General features: G+C 38.8%; 1 protein-coding gene across 1 annotated transcript in view; it reads left to right on the top strand.

Annotated features, from left to right (window-relative positions):
• scn12aa (sodium channel, voltage gated, type XII, alpha a) overlaps window positions 1-24082 on the top strand; it is a 76659-nt gene extending 52577 nt beyond the window's left edge. Inside the window, exons 16-27 of the mRNA XM_067452782.1 lie at window positions 36-392; window positions 5592-6011; window positions 9200-9317; window positions 9429-9583; window positions 11638-11811; window positions 15757-15879; window positions 16802-17074; window positions 17720-17773; window positions 20240-20381; window positions 20472-20572; window positions 20666-20936; window positions 21241-24082. Of these exons, the coding sequence (XP_067308883.1) occupies window positions 36-392; window positions 5592-6011; window positions 9200-9317; window positions 9429-9583; window positions 11638-11811; window positions 15757-15879; window positions 16802-17074; window positions 17720-17773; window positions 20240-20381; window positions 20472-20572; window positions 20666-20936; window positions 21241-22472 (3420 nt within the window). The 3' untranslated portion in view covers window positions 22473-24082. The remainder of the gene's footprint in view (window positions 1-35; window positions 393-5591; window positions 6012-9199; window positions 9318-9428; window positions 9584-11637; window positions 11812-15756; window positions 15880-16801; window positions 17075-17719; window positions 17774-20239; window positions 20382-20471; window positions 20573-20665; window positions 20937-21240) is intronic.
• Window positions 24083-24523: the final 441 nt, after the last annotated feature.

The following is a 24523-nucleotide window of genomic DNA, read 5'->3' as shown; positions in this document are numbered from 1 at the left end:
TTGGGAATAATATATGTTGTGTATTTTTTCCTCAGCTGAGAGTTTTTAAACTGGCAAAATCGTGGCCCACCCTCAACACGCTGATAAAGATCATTGGTAACTCCGTGGGCGCCCTGGGGAACCTGACGCTGGTCTTGGCCATCATCGTCTTCATCTTCGCTGTGGTAGGCATGCAGTTGTTTGGAAAGAACTATCAGGACTGCGTGTGTAAGATCAGCTATGACTGCACACTTCCTCGCTGGCACATGAAGGACTTCTTCCACTCGTTCCTCATCGTCTTCCGGGTCTTGTGCGGGGAATGGATCGAGACCATGTGGGACTGTATGGAGGTGGCTGGTCAGCCGCTTTGCATTCTGGTCTTCATGCTGGTCATGGTCATAGGAAACCTGGTGGTGAGTACGAGAGCGGTGTTCTGCTCAGGTTATGATAATGAGACGCTGTGGAGTACTTGATTCTGATTGGTCAATCATGACATTCTGCAGTAAAACATCACTCATCAGTATTTTTCTCCACACGTAATACAAATAATTTGTTAGTCTGGATTACTGATTGAAGATGTGATTGATCAGAGTGGGATTATCCCTGTACTTAATACATGCAAATTCTTCTTCTTATCTAGTAATATAAGTAATATTATCTAGTGCCCAATCAATGCTTTTTTTGGATATTATCTTTTAGCTGTTTGTGAATGTAAAAGGTAGGGTTGGCTATTGTTTGAATTTTAACGATTCCAATTCAGATTCTTAATTCTTATCAATTTCTAATTTTGATTCCAGTAAGGTAAAAAAAAAAAAAAACTGTTTTAAAGTACCATAGCAAAAACAACTAGCCTAACAAACATTATTAAAGACAAGTAAATACTCAATTATTTAAAATGAATAAATAAACAAATTAGCATTTGCAAAAATGAATACAATTGAATGAAGATATGAATGAAATAACAGTGTTTAAGATTTCAGATATCAAAATATAAAATAACATGGCACTTTATGAATAAAATATACATTACAAATATAAAGTTATTCAGTCAAGAACAGCGACTGAATAACGCGTTTGATTAACGTTATTATAGAGATGGCAGCAGAAATTTTATGCTGCTGTCACTTTAAGAGCTGCACGGATCCAATAAACTGGTATGCGGTTTTTTTTTTTTTGGTCAACTTTTGCAATCCCTTAAGACATGTTCATGAGGATATTTTTATATATTTTTTAGTGGGTATTTGTCCATTCAAGTGCAAAAGACACTCAGTATCAAAATATAAATTTTATTAACAGGTATCCTATTCCAGAATTGATTTTTGGGAACCGAAAATCAATTCTGTAATAGGATACCTGTTAATAAAATTTATATTTTGATAGAAAATTCTCCGTAATTTTCCAGAAAGGTGAATTACAGAGGAGGGGGATGTCTTCTTTTGGTGCCCCTTCAGCACTTGGTACTGTGTGTGTGGTGGGAGCGGCAGAGCTAATGAAAACCCATCCCATGAAGCTCTCTACACACTGTTCTTGAGCTGATCTGAAAGCCACATGACCCCGCGCTGGCCTACCACTTCATGGCTGAGTTGCAGTTGTTCCCAATTGCTTCCACTTTGTTATAAAACCACTAACATTTGACCGTAGAATATTTAGTAGAGAGTAAATTTCACGAATGGACTTTGTTGCATTGCACAGGTGGCGACCCATTCTTTCACAAATGTTTGTAAAAGCGTGCTTGGTGCTTGATTTATACACCTGTGGCCAAGGAAGTGATTGAACACCTGAATTCAAGGATTTGGAGGGGTGTCCCAATACTTTTTGCCATATAGTGTAAAAGACAGAAGCGCTGGTATTTTGAACACTGGATTTCCTCTATCGAGGTCAGATTATTATTGACATAATGTGATGATGGGACATGATGGGTTTGTAAAGCCTACTGAATTACTGACTCAAACATTTAGACGTCACAATCGTTTATTGACTAGACTTGGTAAACTAAAAAAATAAAAATAAAATAAAAACACCTTGAGAAGAAACAGATCACATAAAACAAAGTTTTGCATCTTAAAACACTAATTTACCACACATTTGCAGAGCTCAGTATTCTTTTTGATTCTCGAATTATGAACTGGTTACTGGGAGGTCTGGTTCATTATTCTTTGCATTGAAATATATATTTTGAAGATAAACCACCATACTCTAAGAAAAATCTTATTGTGGGAATACATAAGATGGCATTAGAGAAATAAACTTAATTCTCGCAGATGTTCTTGATCCATTCGTGACCAGAAAATACCTCCAAGAAATGAGGGACTTTTCCCAGAAAATAAGACAACACTAAGCTTTCCTTCTAAAGTTTTCTAGTTTTGACATGACGACAGTCCTAAAAAAAAGACATGTTGTCTTGCACTGATGATGTTTTAAAGGACATGACAAGTGCAATTATTTTCAATATCTAAAACGTGTTTTTTTTTAAATAGTTAGCCAAAAATCATAACCATGACAATTCATTGGTCAAAATGTGTGAATCCTGGTTTACATGTCAACATTATATTTATAGTTCTCCAGCTATGTTTGGCAGACTGTAAACAAAGGAATCCTATTGAACAACAGTACAACCTATTGAATGTACTGTACTTTTTTGTCCCTCAAAGTCATGTTTTCCTGTTTACCCTTTAATATTTTCCCCAGAAGTCTCCTGTTGTGTGTTGCTTGGAAACACATTGAATAGGTACACAGGCTTGTGCCTAAGCATACTTAAGTATACACTTCCAGCTCAGAATTGGCAACTTGTGTCCTCTATAAAAGAACGTCTAAAAGCAGCTGTTTGTTCAAGCTGGGTACACAATGTAACATTTTGGGGCACTTTGTTCTTTCTGAAATGCTTGACAGAAAGGGACAAAAAAGTGCCGCACGTCTCAAGTGGTGTGGATGATCTCTCGGTAAGGGTCCCAAGTCTCTAAGATAACATATTGTAGGTCCAAAATGGTCAAATGGTCATTTCTACAGAAATGGTGGTTAATTTTAATCACAGACCACACTTCATCGAACATTGTTTTACAAAGAACAACATTACATCTGAACTGGGTCTGAACTTTTTCAGATGTACTTGTTATTTGTGACGTAATGTATATCCGAGTGCAACAGCTTCTCAAAGAAAATATGCAGTGCTGGACTTACTTAATTTTTGTCTATCAGGAACTGGTTGGATGATTGTGCTTTCTTTAATATTGCTGTGATCTCATGCGAGGAACCATAATAAAACTGACTGTTAAACCTTGTTAGGTGTAAAATACTGTCATTTATTTCTGATACGTTGCAATCTAATAGTTACTTTTCTTAAAATAGAATATAATTCTCAATTTATCAGTATTTAACTTTAAACAGGTTAGATGTATTTTATTACATAATATATATACACCGATCAGACATAACATTATGGCCACTGACAGGTAAAGTGAATAACACTGATTATCTCTTCATCACAGCACCTGTTAGTGGGTGGGATATATTAGGCAACAAGTGAATTTCTTTTCCTTATTAGAAGCAGGAAAAATGGGCAAGTGCAAGGATTTAAGTGATTTTGACAAGGGCCAAATTGTGATGGCTAGACGACTGGGTCAGAGCATCTCCAAAACTGCAGCTCTTGTGGGCTGTTCCCGGTCTGCAGTGGTCAGTATCTATCAAAAGTGCTCCAAGGAAGGAACAGTGAAGAACCGGCCACAGGGTCATGGGCGGCCAAGGCTCACTAATGCAGGAGGGGAGCATGGGGAGGGGACTTTTACAAATGTTTACAGACTACACTAGACTATTCAGTTGTGAAAATGTTTAGTTTTTTCATTTAACTGTAAACATTTTTGTGAAACATAAAATAAAAATGTAATTTTTCTGTTTCTTAATAACATTAGGTTATATTGACCAGTTTTATCAAGCTTGAATCTGTTAGAGGGGGGGTGAAACACTCAGTTTCAGTCAATCTCATGTCAATCTTGAGTACCTATAGAGTAGTATTGCATCCTTCATATCTCCGAAAAGTCTTTAGTTTTATATTTATAAAAGAAATATGGGCTGTACCGAGTCTTTCCGGAAAAAAACGAGCGCCTGGAGGCGTATCGAGTGGGCGGAGCTAAATAATGACAAGCACGCAAAGCGGTGACGTCCTCAAGCGTGGAGAAACCCTTGCTATCGATCTCAGCTAATACAGATAATGATCCAGAATCTAATTCGGAGGCTGAAATAAATTGAACAGGAGAAACGGCAACAGCAGGACGTCCGTCTCTGTGGTATGTACTGTATTTAGTGGCCTGTCAACATTTGTGTGCAGTTTATGAGGACATGATTCGGTTTATGGACTATTGTATGCGATTAAACCCTAGCAGTAGCAAGCAAAACGGTTTTGCAGGTCAGACTAGTGTACATAGAACAACAATAGAGTCCCTTAGCGCATTTGAATGACGAAGCACACAATCGTGTCATTTACTGATGTTTACTCACGCGACGAGCCAACAGCATAGACATTTGAAGCAGTTTTACTCACCGGCTGCTTCCAAAGCAGGACCGAACCTTTATCGCTGGGACCGCTCCGTCAAAAACACACTTCTTTGGTATGATTTGGTGAAGTCCTGACAGCAGTGAATGGTGGAGATCCACTTTTGCGACGTGACTGAAGCGATGTTTTGTGAAGCTTCCCGTCATTTCTGCGCTCAAATCGGTTCAAATGCAGCGCTGCCTTCCCGGAATGCTGTGCTGAAGCGTTGAAGTCACTCGCCGTCACCCATAGGAATAAAGTGGAGCGCGGCGCCTGGATCGACTGGATCTGCACCTGAGTGTTTACAGGCGTGCATTTGCTCTCTCGCTCTAGTCACGCGCGCGTGCGCACCCTACCGGGAGAAGAGCCCGTACGGCCCATACAAGGACCTTCCGATCTATTAACGTCAAGTCGAGCCATACTCGAAAAAAACTCTCCGAAACTTGTGAGAAACCGGAAGGAGTATTTTTAACACGGAAATACTCCATCAAACGTCCAACATTAGTTTTTGAAATTTTGTCTATGTTTAGGATGGGAATCTAAGTCTTTAACAGTGTAAAAAGCTCAGTATGCATGAAACAGCATTTCACCCCCCCTTTAAGAACCACTTAAGTTCCAAACCAGATCTGTTCATCTCCTCTCTTGACACAAGTCAGTCTGGGATTATCTTTCCTGTCTACTGTGATTAAAGGTCAGAGTGCAACTAATCAGGTTTCCATGTCAGCCTGCAAAGTGGCTCTTATAATAGACCAGACTGCAGGAAAAAAGCCTGTTATGAACGCGGGACATTTTTGTAAGCGGTTGACATGCAATAGAACAAGGGCTTGCCACATGAGGACTGCTGCGGAAACAGTTAATGTAACTGAAGGTATTTAGATATATCCTAGTCAGATACAAAGATTTGCCATTTTAGTACTGTACCACCGTGCACAACTGTAACATCAGAAAATATACTTATACACTCAAAGCCAAATGAGATTCTGGACTCAACACTATTTATGACATGCAATGAGCTAATGTCCATTCCAAAACAATCCCAGAAATCATATAATTTGCTTACAGATCTTCATTCTTGGTTTCTCTCCAGGTGTTGAATCTGTTTCTGGCCCTGTTGTTGAGCTCCTTCAGCTCTGATAATCTGTCAGCACCCGATGAAGATGGAGAAATGAACAACCTCCAGATAGCAATGGCTCGAATCCACTTTGGTTTCACTTGGCTGCTGAATGCCATCAAAGACCTCTGTGACGGGAAACTGGCACGGCACAAAGAGAAGGCCAAGGAGGTGCAGGCGCCCCTGAAAGAGAACCACGCTGAGTGCAATGGCGGCTTGGGAAGTTTAGGGCAGTACGGAGAGAAGTACATTACTCCAGAAACACAGGAGAGTTACATGACCAATCCCAACCTCACCATCTGTGTACCCATCGCACCAGGAGAATCGGATGTGGAATTTCCTGAGGAGGAGGATGATGAAGACACAGTGTCATCAGAGGATGAAGAGCAGAAACAGGTGAGAGGTTATAAGAGGTGATTTATTAGTATTAGTGCTGGGAATTTGGTTCTGTGCAGGCTGGTGGTGGTGGTGTAATGGTGTGGGGGGATGTTTTCTTGGCAAACTTTAGGCCCCTTAGTATCAATTGGGCATCGTTAGAATGCAACGGCCTACCTGAGCATTGTTTCTGACCATGTCCATCCCTTTATGACCACCATGTACCCGTCCTCTAATGGCTACTTCCAGTAGGATAATGCACCATGTCACAAAGCTCATTTCAAATTGGTTTCTTGAACATGACAATGAGTTCACTGAACTAAAATGGCCCCCACAGTCTCCAGATCTCAACCCAATAGAACATCTTTGGGATGTGGTGGAACGGGAGCTTCGTGCCCTGGATGTGCATCTCACAAATCTCCATCAACTGCAAGATGCTCTCCTATCAATATGAGCCAACATTTTTAAAGAATGCTTTCAGCACCTTGTTGAATCAATGGCACGTAGAATTAAGGCAGTTCTGAAGGCGAAAAAGGGTCAAACATTATTAGTATGGTGTTCTTAATAATCCTTTAGGTGAGTGTAGTACAATGCAGCTTCGCACACTGAGCCACCTATTGCACCCATTTTGAATTTAACGATGTACAAGCAGGCTAATTTGCATATTGATATAAAGTAATGCCATCTAACTTGCTTTTACACTGTTTAAATGTAAATGTCTGGATTTCAAAGAAAACCAAATGCATAAATGGCATCCGGACCAGCTAGGTATTATATAACCTTAAATCCTTCATATACTGCATATAATAATGCATTTGTCTATCCCTATTGTGAGTGGCCAGGAGCTCAAACGAGTGAGTGGTGTCAGAGGTCAGAGAGATGATATGGTATGACACGTGTGAGGAAGCGAGCCAGTGGCTGTATATGTGGGGGGGCATCTAGATTCATAAGCTGATAAGCTGCAAAAGCAGACAAGGTGAACCCACCAGACACACCATACAGTATTTGTTATATAAGAGAAACGGGCTACGGAAAGAAGCACAGGGAATGTGGATATGAAATGGTGGAGCAAAAAAGAACCACTTAAACTTTTAATCGTTATTTACAACTTTCTGTACCTCTCAAATCTCAATCTATTCTAATAGAGTGGTTCAAGTATGACATCACTTTGTAGGCCAAATGCAGATGCAAGTTAGCCTTTTAGCACTTCCGGCTCCGTTGTACCAAAGTCAATAGGATTGTTGAATGAGTTTTTTGTTAAATGGCTGAAATAAGGTCTGTGTTGAACACAAGCTCAAGACACGTTCACGTTTTATTCTACAACATAAAATACAACTGTATTAACCCACTCATGTTTTTTTAAAGCTGTTACGTGTCTTTAAAACGGCGGTTGCTAACAAGCTAAATGGGATCCATTTTTAACAGTGTTTTTCAGTGTTTTTTATTGTACCATGAATAAAATCATACGTTTACTTGCTTTGTAAAGTAGTAGTAGCACACACTCCTCAACAAGCTTAAACATGGCTAAGCCAATAAGCCAGAATTATTCTAAATACAAATTTTATCAAAATGCAGATATAATAAATCTTTTCTGAATACTTGCAGACATGTATAGACTCTCTTGTCTGAATTTATGATGTTTGAATATCTTGGAATTGCTTTTTCATCCATTAATGAAACAAGTGAATTATTTATGAATGAGTCATTGAATCATTCATTCAAATTTTAAAAAGACTGCAGAAATTAACATTTTGTCAGAACCTCTAGTACATTTCATGTTATTTTATTTAGTTGTCTATTCCGAATCGTGATCTCTAAAACAATTTTTTTCTAGAATCATGCAGCTCTATACTCAAACTTGCATCATTATGATTTTTTAAAATATGTTAGTTGGAGCTGGGTGGAGCGTAAAAACAACCAATATAACAGCCATCACTATGATTTTAAGCCTTCCAGGATGAAATTCCTGGCATTGTTTGGTTGCAAACTTCCTCCAAAACCCTTTTGATAGACATCTTGGGACACAAAATTAAGAGTAATCCAGCCACACACACACACACACACTGCTCGCTTCGTAATGTGGGATTACATAAGAAGCGCTATTGGATTGTGTTGGCACCTTTGGTCCATTAATCTCCGTAAATCATTTTAAATATGTTGCCAATACATGCAGAGAAAATCTAATCAAAATTGTATTAAGAAGGCCTACGTAGATAAAGAAACAAGGAGAATGAGTGTATATTCAGGCAGCTTTAGAACAGCTCTCTTGCCATCTCAGATTATACTGGAGGTCACTAAACCTTGACTTGTGCACTCGTGGATTAGATGCATATGCTACTATCGCGCCATATGTATCTTGGGATGCCTGCGTTCTATTAGCTGTCTGTGTTTTTCATGCCAGGTTTTTTCAATCAATGTTGATTTCCTGGATTAACAGATATAATACCAGTCTATATGAGGCAAAGCATCTAGCATAAGGGAATTTGATGTAGCACTGCTAAACTGAGATGGTTGATAAGTTACCTTGTCCGTTCAAGAACACAGACATAAAGGAATACATCCAATCAGTCTGTCCTGCATGTTTTAAGATTATCTGACTTCATAGTCGGTTTTGAAAATGCATTACTTCAGAAACTGTGTAAACACCAAAAATGTATTTAGCCGGTTTGAAATGAAGATCATCAAGAGACAATTTTGGTAAAAATTTCCTATTCGGTTTAGAATGATTGACAGGTATTATGGCCACCAATGATAAAAATACAATTCAAAATGGCATGTATAACTGTCATTTTACTGTACACGCCCATTAAAAAGTTTGGGTTTAAATAAATGCTGTTCCTTTACTTTCCGGGAAAGTAAAATCTGGAAAGAAAAAATGGTTTTCAGCATTGATAATAATATGTGACACTGAAGACTAGAGTAATGATGCTGAACATTCAGCTTTGCGTCGCAGAAATAAATTAGATTTTAAAATACAGCTCTGGAAAAAAATGAAGAGACCACTTAACATTGACAAATCAATGATAAGTGGTCTCTTAATTTTTTCCAGTACTGTATATTGCAATAGAAAAAAATTGTATTTTAAATTGTAATATTTCACAATGTTAGAGTTTTTACTGTATTTTTGATCCAATAAATGCAGCCTTGGTGAGCAGAAGAGACTTCTTCAAATGAAAACTCAATGCAAACTTTGTTACCTTGTTCAACAGGAAGTCATCAGCCTCTCTGAAGGAAGTACCGTGGACCTGAGGAAGCCTGGGGAAGATGAGGAGGAATATTCTGAGATGGCAGATGATGTCATGGATCCCGAAGAGTGTTTCCCTGAGTGTAAGCAAATAAAACAAGAAACAAGCACTCAGTATTTGTTCTCCTGTGAACATGGCACTATACATGGTGTCTTCAGGACCTGATCAAAGTAATCTCTCTGTATCTCTTCAGTCTGTATGCAGCACTGCAAGTGTTGTAATATAAACACAACGAGAGGTTTGGGACAGATGTGGTGGAGGTTGAGGAAGACGTGCTATCAGATTGTAGAGCACAGCTGGTTCGAGACCTTCATCATCTTCATGATCCTCCTCAGTAGCGGAGCTCTGGTGAGAAAAAAAGTTAATTGGTGACCTTTAACCTTGTATTTACTGTTTAAATCAAAGCAAAATAAGTAATGTATCCATTAAAGGGATAGTTTACCCCAAAAATGTTAATTCTGTCATCAATTACTCACCTTCATGTCATTCCAAACCCTTAAGACTTCATCTTCGGAAGACACATAAAAATATTTTTGATGAAATCTGAGAGCTTTCTGTCCCTCCATTAACAGCTTTGCAACTGCCACTTTGACGCTTCAAAAAGCACTTAAAGAGATCGTAAATCTAATTCAATTGAGCAGTTTAGTTCAACGTTTTCCGAAGTGACATGATTGCTTTATTTGATGAATTAATTAATACTTTTATTCACATGTTAATATTGATCAATGAACATAAACAGAAGCTCAACCCTACCTGATTGAAAGGTGAGAACAAACCTTATTGGTTCTTGAAGCTCAAACGTGCTGCGTAACACGAGAGTGAACCTCATTGGTTCTTGAGGAAGCTAAAATGTGCTGCGTAACACGAGAATGAACCTCAGTGGTTCTTGAGGAAGCTCAAACGTGCTGCGTAACACGAGAATGAACCTCATTGGTTCTTGAGGAAGCTCAAACGTGCTGCGTAACATGAGAATGAACCTCATTGGTTCTTGAAGCTCAAATGTGCTGCGTAACACGAGAATGAACCTCATTGGTTCTTGAGGAAGCTAAAATGTGCTGCGTAACACGAGAATGAACCTCATTGGTTCTTGAGGAAGCTCAAATGTGCTGCGTAACACGAGAATGAACCTCATTGGTTCTTGAGGAAGCTCAAACGTGCTGCGTAACACGAGTATGAACCTCATTGGTTCTTGAAGCTCAAATGTGCTGCGTAACACGAGAATGAATCTCATTGGTTCTTGAAGCTCAAACGTGCTGCGTTACACGAGAATGAACCTCATTGGTTCTTGAAGCTCAAACGTGCTGCGTTACACGAGAATGAACCTCATTGGTTCTTGAAGCTCAAACGTGCTGCGTAACACGAGAATGAACCTCATTGGTTCTTGAGGAAGCTCAAATGTGCTGCGTAACATGAGAATGAACCTCATTGGTTCTTGAGGAAGCTCAAACGTGCTGCGTAACACGAGTATGAACCTCATTGGTTCTTGAAGCTCAAATGTGCTGCGTAACACGAGAATGAACCTCATTGGTTCTTGAGGAAGCTCAAATGTGCTGCGTAACATGAGAATGAACCTCATTGGTTCTTGAGGAAGCTGAAATGTTCTGCGTAACACGAGAATGAACCTCATTGGTTCTTGAGGAAGCTCAAATGTGCTGCGTAACACGAGAATGAACCTCATTGGTTCTTGAGGAAGCTCAAACGTGCTGCGTTACACGAGAATGAACCTCATTGGTTCTTGAAGCTCAAACGTGCTGCGTTACACGAGAATGAACCTCATTGGTTCTTGAAGCTCAAACGTGCTGCGTAACACGAGTATGAACCTCATTGGTTCTTGAAGCTCAAACGTGCTGCGTTACACGAGAATGAACCTCATTGGTTCTTGATGAAGCTCAAACGTGCCACGTAACACGAGAATGAACCTCATTGGTTCTTGAGGAAGCTCAAACGTGCTGCGTAACACGAGTATGAACCTCATTGGTTCTTGAAGCTCAAATGTGCTGCGTAACACGAGTATGAACCTCATTGGTTCTTGAAGCTCAAATGTGATGCGTAACACGAGAATGAACCTCATTGGTTCTTGAAGCTCAAACGTGCTGCGTAACATGAGAATGAACCTCATTGGTGCTTGAAGCTCAAATGTGCCACGTAACATGAGAATGAACCTCATTGGTGCTTGAAGCTCAAACGTGCTGCGTAACACGAGAATTAACCTCGTAGGTCTGTCATATACATAAACAAAGAGAAGTAGTTCCGGCTACAATATTGTTCAGCAAGACATGCAGTTTTGTTTATTGAAAAGTTTCATAGTGTACCTTTAAATAGGTCCATATTGTGATTGAAGCTAGATTCATCAGAATCAAGTTTCCTGTTCTTATTGTGTAATGATATTCTTCTTCTCACAGGCATTTGAAGACATTTACATAGAACAGCGGAAGGTGGTGAAGGTGATGTTGGAATACGCTGACAAGGTGTTCAGCTACATCTTTGTGCTGGAAATGTTTCTGAAGTGGATCGCGTACGGCTTTAAGAAATACTTCACCAATTACTGGTGCTGGCTGGACTTCCTGATTGTGGATGTGAGTAGAAGACTCTTCTCTAGCTGAATACTGGATCAGGGTTGAGCTGTTGCGTTTCGAACTGGTAGACTTAGATTATTTAATTTAGGCCAAGAGGCTACTGAGATGTATATTTAGTATAACATGCAGTTCTTTATTGGCATTGATGGTTTCATGAAGAACCTTTAACATCCGTGGAACTTTTCCATTCCACAAAAGTTCTTTATAGTGCAAAAAGGTTCTCTAGATTTTTAAATGTTCTTCACACTAGGAAAAAAATGAACTTTTATGAACGGTCCACTCAGTACCGCTGCTGGCCGTCTTGATGCCCTACGCATCATTTTTAATGGTGCCTGCGGGTCTCGCGTTCACGTATTTGTTGGGGGGGGGGGGGGGGGGGAATATCTTTGATGAAATCCTGGCTCTCTGACCCTCCAATATACAGCAATATAATGAACACTTTCAAGGTCCAGAAAGGTATTAAAAACATTGTTAAAACAGTCCATGCGGCTCCAGTGATTCAACCATAATGTTATGAAGGGACGAAAATACTTTTTCTGTCCAAAAACAAACATTATGACTTTCATCAATTTTGTTCTGGCCTGTGCCAGTCTCCTACACTTTTTACAATATCACGTAAGCAGCATCGTCTGCCGTTACAATGATTGAATAAAGTCGTTATTTTTGTTTCTTTCGTCTATTGAGGGGTCAGAGAGCTCTCCAATTTCATCAAAATTAACTTAATTTGTGTTCAGAAGATGAACGAAGGTCTTACTGGTTTGGAATGACATGAGGGATAGGAATAAAAGCTCCAGTAAACCAGAAGTTGCAACTGATTTTATTTCAGTGCTGTGAGGTATTTCAAAACGAATATTGAAACGAATATTGAATAGAGGGCAGGGTTTGACCAGAAGGTACTCTTCCGATTTTGATTAAAGATTACTATGGCAAACTTCTTTTTTCTGTGTATTAACTTGCACAGATTAATTGTTCACCCTATGACCTGTAATATGTGCTAACAAATTTTGATTTCATGAGGACTTTAATGACAGTATTTTAATTTTTGGGTGAACTATCCCTTTAATCTTCCATCACAATGAGTAAAACCATAGAATATACACTCACCTAAAGGATTATTATGAACACCATACTAATACTGTGTTTGACCCTCTTTCGCCTTCAGAACTGCCTTAATTCTATGTGGCATTGATTCAACAAGGTGCTGAAAGCATTCTTTGGAAATGTTGGTCCAGATTGATAGGAGAGCATCTTGCAGTTGATGGAGATTTGTGGGATGCACATCCAGGGCACGAAGCTCCCGTTGCACCACATCCCAAAGATGCTCTATTGGGTTGAGATCTGGTGACTGTGGGGGCCATTTAATACAGTGAATTCATTGTCATGTTCAAGAAACCAATTTGAAATGATTCGAGCTTTGTGACATGGTGCATTATCCTGCTGGAAGCAGCCATCAGGGGATGAGTACATTGTGTTCATAAAGGGATGGACATGGTCAGAAACAATGCTCAGGTAGGCTGTGGCATTTAAAAGATGCACTACCAGCCTGCACAGTGGTAACAAGGCGATGGATCCATGTTCTCATTCTGTTTACGCCAAATTCTGATTCTACCATCTGAATGTCTCAACAGAAATCGAGATTCATCAGACCAGGCAACATTTTTTCAGTCTTCAACTGTCCCAATTTTGGTGAGCTTGTGCAAATTGTTGCCTCTTTTTCCTATTTGTAGTGGAGATGAGTGGTACCCGGTGGGGTCTTCTGCTGTTGTAGCCCATCCGCCTCAAGGTTGTGTGTGTTGTGGCTTCACAAATGCTTTGCTGCATACCTAGGTTGTAACGAGTGGTTATTTCAGTCAAAGTTGCTCTTCTATCAGCTTGAATCAGTCGGCCCATTCTCCTCTGACCTCGAGCATCAACAAGGCATTTTCGCCCACAGGACTGCCGAATACTGGATGTTTTTCCCTCTTCACACCATTCTTTGTAAACCCTACAAATGGTTGTGCGTGAAAATCCCAGTAACTGAGCAGATTGTGAAATACTCAGACCGGCCCGCCTGGCACCAACAACCATGCCACGCTCAAAATTGCTTAAATCACCTTTCTTTTCAAGAGGTTGTCTTGACCAGGACCACACCCCTAAATGCATTGAAGCAACTGCCATGTGATTGGTTGATTAGATAATTGCATTAATGAGAAATTGAACAGGTGTTCCTAATAATCCTTTAGGTGAGTGTAGTTCTGATGTGTAGCAAAATATAGAAAATAGAAAGTGGCTGTAGGAAAATAGCTAAAGCATTGAAAATTCCCATTTCCCCCATAAGTGCTATAATTAAGAAGTTCCTAACTAAAGATGTTACAAACCTGCCTGGAAGAGGACGTGTGTCTATGTCGTCCTAATGCACAGCGAGAACATTATCCAGTGACCAATCGTATTTTGAAAAAAAGATCAAAATGATAAACAATGCAGATTTATTGTCACAGCTGCCTTTGCTCATATTTACCAGGGGTGCCAATAATTCTGATCACAACTGTAAGATTTGAACTTTTGTGTTTTTATGGTTTTGTGTTACTGACATTTTTACACATCCCAAACATTTTATGGCAGATTGTATGCCAAAATTGAGATGTTATGGTAATACATCTCTCAGACACAAAGATTTTGTGAGAGATAATTTCACAAAATACATATACACACAACTATACACTGAACACACTGAATGAAGCATCCGGAATAGCTCGACTAAACACAAGCATATTGTGTGAGTGTATCTCACCTGATGCTCATCTGACCCACACAGATCTCCACACACACCTCTAATGATAGGGTAAGTTCATAGCTCAAAGGCTCACATCTGTATCTCAGCTGCAGTTCTCTTCTCATCCAGATATAAATGCCACTGTCTCTCTGTCAGCAATTTGAACAGATTTATTTCGAACATGGAGTCAAGTTTGATGTTTGATAAGTATCTTTACAGGACCTTGGCTTTTATATCAGAATATACACACTGTATCATAGAATTATCTGGAGAAGATCAGTTACATTTAGGACTGTCATTAAATCAACGATTGTAAATGTACATTAGTGAGATGTGTTAGTAACAAATTAAAATATTTTCTTTTGTATCGTTATGATTTTTTTAACTTTTATTTGTGTTATTCTTTGTCTTCAGAAGTTTTGTTTTTGAGACTTGGACAGAAATATCTTCTTTAGATATATTGCAGTGACAAGGAAAACTATAGAAATAGTTTTTTATAAAGAACTGATGATTCTTGGGACTTTTAAATTTAATAAGCCATACCATGAAACTTTATCCTAATTGGGAATTTTGGACTGAAGAAAATTACATTACTAATAAAGCAAAAGAAATTCTGATCTAAAGAAATTATTCAAAAGAAAAACCCAAATTCTTTATAAAACCTCACTCTATTTTATATATATGCATACTGATTATGCATATATAGTTGAGTATGTGGGTATATACATTGATATGTGCATACTTGTCCATGTTTTGTCTTCATTTCACCTCATCTCACCTACTGTACCTGTAAGCCATAACCTGCCATTACAGCAGAAGACCATTCTGTTCTACACTGTCTGTCGACTTTGACTGTAGAATAGAGTGGAAACCTATTGCGATTTGTAAAACCAATCTGATTTATATGCCCTAATAAATGTGTTCCTTTAGAATGTCCCAAAAATGCCTAAATATGTTTTTCCTTTTATCTTTGGCCAGAAAAATGTTCTTCTTCTTATTTAATGCTGGTTATAGCATTACCAGCTGTCAGTAGAGTGTTAATTTTTTTATCTACAAACATCTTTATTAGGTATTAATTTTTTATTTAATTAAATAAAATGATGATTTTCAATCTTATGTAATATTTCAGATTTCCTACATAACATCAAAGGTCATTCAGATAAGTTGTTTTCTGTATGTTTCACCTATTGCAGGTGTCTTTGATTAGCTTGGTTGCTAATTCTCTGGGCTACTCGGACTTTGGGGCCATTAAATCTTTAAGGACTCTCAGAGCTCTGAGGCCCCTGAGGGCCCTGTCTAGATTCGAAGGAATGCGGGTAAGATGCTTTCTTTGCTTCAACTCTCTAAAGATGTTATACAATTGATAAAGCATGTCACGTCTTCAGCCGAATCAGTCAGATTACACCGCACTGCATCATTTTTGCTGAATGACATCCAGTACTTGGCATGCCTATTCCAAAAATAGTGCATAGCACACTTTCTCGTGAAATGAGCTTGCATGTTTTGGGGGAAAAAAAAAATACTGCATTTTCGATATGGGTGTCATTTACATTTTAGAACAAGTTCACATATCAAGTAGGTTTACCACAGACCCTATTTTACAAAAAAAAACATTATAAAACCCCCTAGGAAAATCACAAGGGAACCAGTGGCAAATTGGTTTTGACGTCATCCCTGCACCACTCTATAGTAATATAGAGTATTTGTATATATATCTTTGCTGATTTGCAAAACAAATCTAATATTACCAGACTTCTGTTTTCAAGAATCGGGGCTGTGTTATCAGTAGTTTAAAAAACACTGATTTAATTAAATTTGCAAGTCTTGAAAACTGCACAATACGTGTTATTTAGCAGAAAGATCTGATTAGTTTATTGTGTGATCTAGCACTGCAGTGTCTCGCATGCAGTCACATTATGATTGCTTTCTGTATGGTGTCATCGTGACATTGCCAAGTGGGACATGTTTCTGGAACAATATTCCTGTTTGAAAATGTAGTCCTAACCCTAACCTAACCAGAGGGGAATGATTGGTCAACAACACTCTAATGTTGAAGCATTTAAGTTTGTAAGTTTAAGTGTAAACTTAACATAAACTTACATAAATTGTAAACTTGGCCCTCAAATCTGGTTGATTGGAATGTTGTTCCAGAATCAACAAAGATGTCGATCCAGGAACTTGTTGCACTTGGTGAAATCATGTTCCCCATTGTATCACATCATGATTCCTGTTGTTCAGGTGGTAGTGAATGCACTGATTGGGGCCATCCCGTCCATCATGAACGTACTGCTGGTGTGCCTGATCTTCTGGCTCATATTTAGCATCATGGGCGTCAATCTTTTCGCTGGGAAATTCGGGAAATGCGTCAACAGGACAGGATACATCCACAATGTAACCCTGGTCAACAACAAGACTGATTGCCAGTCCTTGAACGACACCCAGTTCTACTGGACCAAAGTAAAAGTTAACTTTGACAATGTGGGACTTGGCTACCTCTCGCTTCTGCAGGTGGTGAGTGTCTTGAAGTTTGTGCACCATTCAGAACTGGCAAACTGGAGGCAGAATTCTCATTCAAATTTTAAATTAGGAAGTGGAATTAAATTTGTAATGCTGCTCTAAGTTAAGATTTTAATGTTTTTAAGTTTAAAACCCATAAAATGCCTCTGTAATTTGACTGATAGATGTCTTTGATTTGCAGTTCAATGCATTTCTCTTACTGTCATACCATTCCATTGTTGTGGCCAATTCAAGTTTAAATTCAAGGGAGCAAATTCTTAAATTCTATATTTTGACCTTCTCCAAACAATTAAGTGCAAAAACACATTTGGTGATTATGCTGTAGAATCATCCCTCATACTTGTTAAGGTAGCCAAGCAACCAGAGTTCTTCAGGGCCCTGCAACTCCTCGCTCGGTCATTTACCTCTAGGAACAGCCTCTCAAATCACCACAGGTTATAATTTCTGTAACCACGGCAACAACATCCCAAAATGGCTTAGCTTAATAGCATTCACGCTGACTCTTGGTGAGTCACTCTTTGTCTTTACACATAGATGTCAGATGTCGCATTTCAGAACATAGATTTGAATAAAATGACAATCTTTCCCTTTTATATGGACATTTAGAATGATCTAATACTTGAATATTCTGTTTTTTAGGCAACATTCAAAGGCTGGATGGAGATCATGTATGCTGCTGTAGATTCCCGTGGAGTAAGCATGTTTTTTCATCACTAAATCTAATGTCTTACATGCAAACACACAAAAGAAGAACCTAGCTAAACTTCACCATAAGGTCCCAACTAATGTTATCAAATGGAACCCTAACAAGTGTTACTTCTGTCAAATATTGTTCACAAATCTGTCTAAATCAGGTCGAGACCCAGATGAGGACGACGAGCTTCGCTGTGACGGTTTCTGACAGTTTGCGCATAAATACTTTGTTTATGCAAAATGGTTGTTGCAGCAGCTGTCCGGGTTGCGATCTTGGTGGTGAAGATGCTGGATGTGGAGGTCCTGGGCTGGTTACACATGGTCTGCGGTTGTGAGGCCGATTGGATGTACTGCCAAATTCTCTGAAATGCCTTTGGAGGTGCCTTATGGTAGAGAAATGAACATTCAATTCACGGGCAACAGCTCTAGTGGACATTCCTGCAGTCAGCATTTTGCTCCCTCAAGACTTGTGTTATCTGTGTGATTAAACTACACATTTTAGAATGGCCTTTTACTGTGGCCAGCCTAAGGCAAACCTGTGCAATTATCATGCTGTCTGGTCAGCATCTTGAAATGCCACACTCGTGAGGTGGATGGATTATTTCGGCAAAGGAGAAGTGCTCACTAACACAGATTTGTGAACAATATTTGAGAGAAATAGGCCTTTTGTGTACATAGATCTTTGAGTTTAGCTCATGAAAAATGGGGGCAAAAACAAAAGAGTTGTGTTTATTATTTTGTTCCGTTTATTTAGTCTTAAACTACAATCTAGTTACAAAAAAAAGAAAATAAATCTATGATGCATCAAGAAACCTATCCAAAAGCCTAGAATTTAACATTAACTTTTTTTAACCTAATAGAAACTAATATGATCTCAATTATCTATTGAAGAACCTTCATTTTAAAGTGACCCTATCGAATATTTCCTTTCACGCAGTGTGTTAATATAGCTGTCTGTGAATGTAAATGGTCTGCAAAGTTGTAAAGTCAAAAGTTGCATGATAAATTAAGTTTATAGTCTCCCAAAAGAAAGAATCGACTCAAACGGGTCATCAGGAATTCCAGTCTCACTTCCATTACCTGCATACCTAATGTGGTAACACCTTTGCATATGCTATGTTCTTCACTGGCTGCCCACGAGCAACGTCTACTTTGACCCACCCTCAAACACTGTAGCTGGTTTGTGTTGTGTACATGTCGAGAAGACGCTGTTTTCTGCTCTGCAAAAGCAACTTCTCTTCGTAAACACTTTCAAAGGATGTGGATGTGAAGAGTCAGTGGTTACAAAACTGACCAGTGATACAACCGCAGTGAAACCTTTTGATGATTGCTTCTCAAATCTCCTTATGAGATTACAAAATGCTTATCCATTAAAGATAGGACTGTACCCACTTTATTTGGACCAACTTGCTCCTCAGAATCACAGCCTGTAAGTATGATTAATTATTGATGTACATATTTTGGCCCCACATTATATTAGGTGGATGGTCTTAAGTACTATGTACATCAAAAAATGAGTACAATGTACTTACTGTGTATAAATTGTATTGAAATCTCTTTTGCTGATACTGAGGTGGATACGGGGAGAGTTAGGGACAGGTGTGGTAGTGTGGGTCAGTTTAAGGGTAGGGTTAGGTGTAAGGGAAGTGCCAACTGTGTAATTACAAATGTAACTACAGAAATTAATTACAGACGTAATTACATGCAGGTATTTTTTAAATGTAAGTACAATATAAAAACATAATAAGTACACAATAAGTGCATTGTATCAAATGATGAATTACAATGTTACAATGTACCTAAAATAAAGTGGGTCCCATATTTTGTACCCAGTGTTCAAAGTGCATAGGTGTGTGTTGTATTGTGTAGGTCTCCAGCTAACTCATGTTATTACTGTCATGAATACTTCTGCTAAGCAGTTGCAGGCCACTATCACCTTAAATTGTGTGTATTAATGCATAATGTCTGTCGTTGTGTGATATATTACTTTTGAGTATTGACATAAAGGAAGGAGCAAGATTAGTTTTACAAACTTTAATGTTAGGTCAGTCAGTCAAGTTAGAGCTCGGCAAATGTATGCACTATTACTGATATAATTCCTGCAATTGCACCACAATAAATTAGAAATATACACATCAGTTTGTTGATGGAGACAATCTGAGTAGCGTTGTGGAAGAAACGTCAGTTATGTTTGTTTCCGACGAACAGAGTAGGTTTGTGGCAAGGAGGGATTTAGGAAGACAATCTTCAGACGAGTCGTTTGAGAATCATTGAAAAATTTGGTGATGTGCAATGAATATTATGAGAAAATTAAAGTGTTTTTTGATCTTTGATGCCTGTACGCCTGTTGTAGGAGACTCAAATTAAACAAACATAAACAAACTAAATTAGGAACCTTTAAATATGGGCACTTTAAGAGTTTAGAATCTCTAAAAAAACACATTTTATGTTTGTCTTGTTTGTCAGGTTGAGGAGCAGCCCGTCAAAGAGATAAACCTCTACATGTACCTCTACTTTGTCATCTTCATCATCTTTGGATCGTTCTTTACCTTGAATTTGTTCATCGGTGTTATCATTGACAACTTCAATCAACAGAAACGAATGATAGGTGTTTAAGATCTACTTTTTCAAAAGCATTTATTTTACATTTAATGTGTTCCATTAAAATAATAGCAGCCGGTTTTTCTCTGTACTAAAGGTGGCCAGGATATTTTCATGACCGAAGAGCAGAAAAAGTACTACAACGCCATGAAGAAACTTGGATCCAAAAAGCCACAGAAGCCAATTCCAAGACCAGTGGTAAGATGATGATTTTTATCAACTAAAAATTCGTAACCAATTTCATAATGGACGCCATTTCTAATTTCTCACCATAAATGCTTTTCCATCTAGAACATACTACAAGGATTCTTCTTTGACTTGGTGGCCAAGCAAGCCTTTGACATCACCATCATGATGCTCATTATCCTCAACATGATAACCATGATGGTCGAGACCGATGAACAATCTGCTCGCATGGAGTCCATACTCAATAACATCAATCTGGCCTTCATCATCATCTTCACCACTGAATGCCTCATCAAGATATTTGCCCTCCGCTGTTATTTCTTCACCATTAGTTGGAACATATTTGACTTTGTTGTTGTCATTCTGTCCATCGTTGGTAAGTGCACGACTTTCCAGTCTGGTAAGTGGTAGTGTGGCTGATGCAAGATTCATTCCCTTCTGAAAAGACCAACTTGGTTTATAAGTTAGTGCTTAATACTGGTCTATCTGGTCACCATTATGGTGAAGCCAAGAAGTTTTTGCTGGTTTAAGTTAGTTAAGAAACTTGGCAGCGACACCAGCTGGTCTTTTCAATGGGGTTGTTGTGATCTGAGATGTTAAAAGTGCCCTTTCTCAATTCATTTTATTAAGATTTTCATAGCATATGTTGATTTCTGTTCTTTGTTTGTCTTTCCAAACAGGAATTGTCCTTGCTGACATAATAGAAAAATACTTTGTGTCCCCAACTTTGTTTCGAGTCATCCGGTTGGCAAGAATAGGAAGAGTTCTCCGACTAATACGAGCAGCTAAAGGAATAAGGACCTTACTTTTTGCCTTAATGATGTCACTGCCAGCATTGTTTAACATCGGCCTTCTGCTCTTCCTGGTTATGTTCATCTATGCCATTTTTGGCATGGCGAACTTTGCCTACGTAAAGAAGCAGGGTGGGATTGACGACATGTTCAACTTTGAAACCTTCGGGAACAGCATTATCTGCCTTTTCCAGATCACCACATCGGCCGGTTGGGATAACCTACTGGATCCCATTCTGAACAACTCTCCGGAAGAGTGCAGCTCGAATTTCATCAACACCGGAACCAATACTAAGGGCAACTGCGGCAACCCCTCAGTAGGGATCACTTTTTTCGTCAGCTACATCATCATTTCCTTCCTGATCGTGGTCAACATGTACATCGCCATCATTCTGGAAAACTTCAGCGTGGCCACCGAGGAGAGCACAGAACCTCTGAGCGAGGACGACTTTGAGATGTTCTACGAGGTTTGGGAGAAGTTCGACGTCGAGGCCACGCACTTTATCGAGTACTCCAAACTCTCCAGTTTCGCCGACAGCCTTTCGGAACCTCTGAGAATCGCCAAGCCCAACAAAATCAAGCTTGTCCATATGGACCTTCCCATGGTCAGTGGTGACAGGATCCACTGCTTAGACATCCTTTTTGCATTCACCAAGCGGGTCCTCGGGGAAACCGGGGAAATGGACGCTTTGAAGCAACAAATGGAGGAGAAGTTTATGATGGCGAACCCTTCCAAGATATCCCATGAACCCATCACCACCACTCTCCGCCGCAAACAGGAGGAGATTTCGGCGACCCTGATCCAGCGCGCCTATAGAGGGCACCTAGTTAGGCGGCATATGAAGCAGGCTTCTTACTTGTACAGGCACATAAAACTAGACACACCCTGGTCAGAAGAGGACGGCGCTCCGGAGCGTGAAGGACTCATAGCATCTATGATCAAAGAGCACTATGGTCCCGAGAGGGAGTCACCAGTGAGGACACAATACTTGGCTTCCTCTCCGCCATCCTATGAGGCTGTAACAAGGGGTCCTAGTGACCGTTTCAAGATGTTAGTATCTGACTCCAGATCCGGTGAGCCTCATAAATCAGAAGACACGTATGAAGAGACCTTTCTTTAGGAACTCTTTTCTAAGTAGACCATCTTTGTGTGCTTTTTTACTTCGTTTGGATGTGTCTAATCAGAAAGAATCCAAATGCAAACAAGTTCACTTTTTTAAACTGTAAGAACGTCAACAACCTGGAAAACCTATGTTGTTTTGTCATAAAATATGACCATGGTAAACCGACAATACATGGATATATCAAAGTGATGTACATGTTAACCTTTCAGGTAAAGAATGTACTTCAGCTCAGATGTGTTGCACATATCGCAACTGTAATATATTGCACAGATGTTATTTTTATTGTTTCCTATAAAGCTTAACAAGCCACATATAGTTTTTCCCAGGATTACAGAATCTAAGCAGGGTTTACCATTGCTCAGGATTAAGTGAGGAATGTTATCACTTTTTTACACTTGAGGAGAGTGATTGTGATTTAGAGTGACCAGTGCAAGGAAAATGCCCCTAAAAGCAGTTTGAATGACTACAATTTGCTTTTTACAAAGTAAGCTATTTTGCATTTTTATCAGCTCTTGAGGAACTTGTTTTTCTTGTTGAACACAGGCACGAAAGGGTTTAAAATCAATATGAAATCAAAATTGACTGTTTAAGTCATTATGTTTTATGCATGTTTGGCACACATTATTCCAAATAATGAACTGTCTATGTAATCTTTCTTCAAAATGTATCAACTTTCCTTTTCAGGGTGATGTCATGTATTTTTCAATCCCTCCTCTCCAACTGATTTGCTCCATTTTGGTATGCAACAATTTAATGTTTTAATCAATTCCCAATGGATAAAACAAATCTGCAGTAGTGACTCAATATTGTTTTGGGTTAAATATCCTGTGTCACTCAGCTCAAAGCAGTAAAATGGATTTCATGTTGACTTAAACTGAAATGGTTATACAACTATTTTATAATACAAAATCTGAATTAGCTCAAATTACATTCAGCTCTTATGTTTTATTCAATGGCTCTTTTTTTTTTACTGCAGCATTGCTCTATTACTGGTAAACATGCATGCTTTATGTCAGAATATGACTGATATTTGCTGAATACACATTTTAATTGTAATCTACCCTAATCACTATTTTTCATGAATAAGGGATATGAATTAAAATGCAACAAATTCATTTTAGTGTCATCAACACACATGTACAGGTATATCAATTTCTGTGTTCAACAAGATATTCTACTCCCTTTTTTAATGAAATAGGTTCTCCTTTCCTCAAAATGTTGTATTTCATTTTATGGGGCATGCATGAAACAAAAACAATAAAAATTCTCATGGGTACATTTTGCAAAAATGTTAGGGCTTTAAGAGATGGACTGCTGGATGGATGAGACAGTCACACATTTGTGATCTAACTTTGTATGGTATAAATTTGCTCTTCTGCTGTGAAACACACTAATTTGGAATCATTCGAATGCCAAGAATTATATAATTAGCAAGCATGACACCGTTTGATGAATGCAGTCTTCTTTCTGTGACACTTCCCGGAAACATGACATAAGGGCATGTCCTGCGTTTGAAAATGCCAGTACTTTAGAACTGATTTCAATTCTTACAAAGAAAATTCCAATTCTAGAAAGCATTTTTAATTATTTAATTTGAATTGTATACATTTATACCGTCCAGCAAACAAGCAAAATTCTAAATATTTGTGTGCATTTTGACAGATAAGAAGGATTGAAATTGCTTTTAAGAGTAGGTTGGTAATATCACTAAGCTAACAAAAAAAACATTTATTTTGTGGCTCCTCAAAGTGTTGAATATCAACCTTCAAGTAGAAGTAGAAGTAAAAGTTTATAGCAATAAAGGTAGGACTTTAGCAGCAAAGAAAAGATTTTCTTGGCCTTTTCCAAGTTTTCATCTCTTCTCAAACATCAAAGAGCTGGGTCTGTAAGAAGCTACTGTCTGTCCTTGTTCTCAGACAGAAAGACAGGGCAGTTTCTGTTGATTTTGTAACGGCATGCATAGATTCATGCTTTGGCTTTTGGTTGGGGAGCCAATTTGGCTGCGTCCCCTGGGAGTTTGCCCTTTCTCCAGCCCAGGGCCAGGGTGT

This window comes from Pseudorasbora parva, chromosome 9 (genome assembly GCF_024679245.1).
Source record: "Pseudorasbora parva isolate DD20220531a chromosome 9, ASM2467924v1, whole genome shotgun sequence".
Taxonomy (NCBI): domain Eukaryota; kingdom Metazoa; phylum Chordata; class Actinopteri; order Cypriniformes; family Gobionidae; genus Pseudorasbora; species Pseudorasbora parva.
The sequence above is the reverse complement of the archived record's forward strand: the minus strand, read 5'-3'. Positions and strand labels throughout refer to the sequence as shown.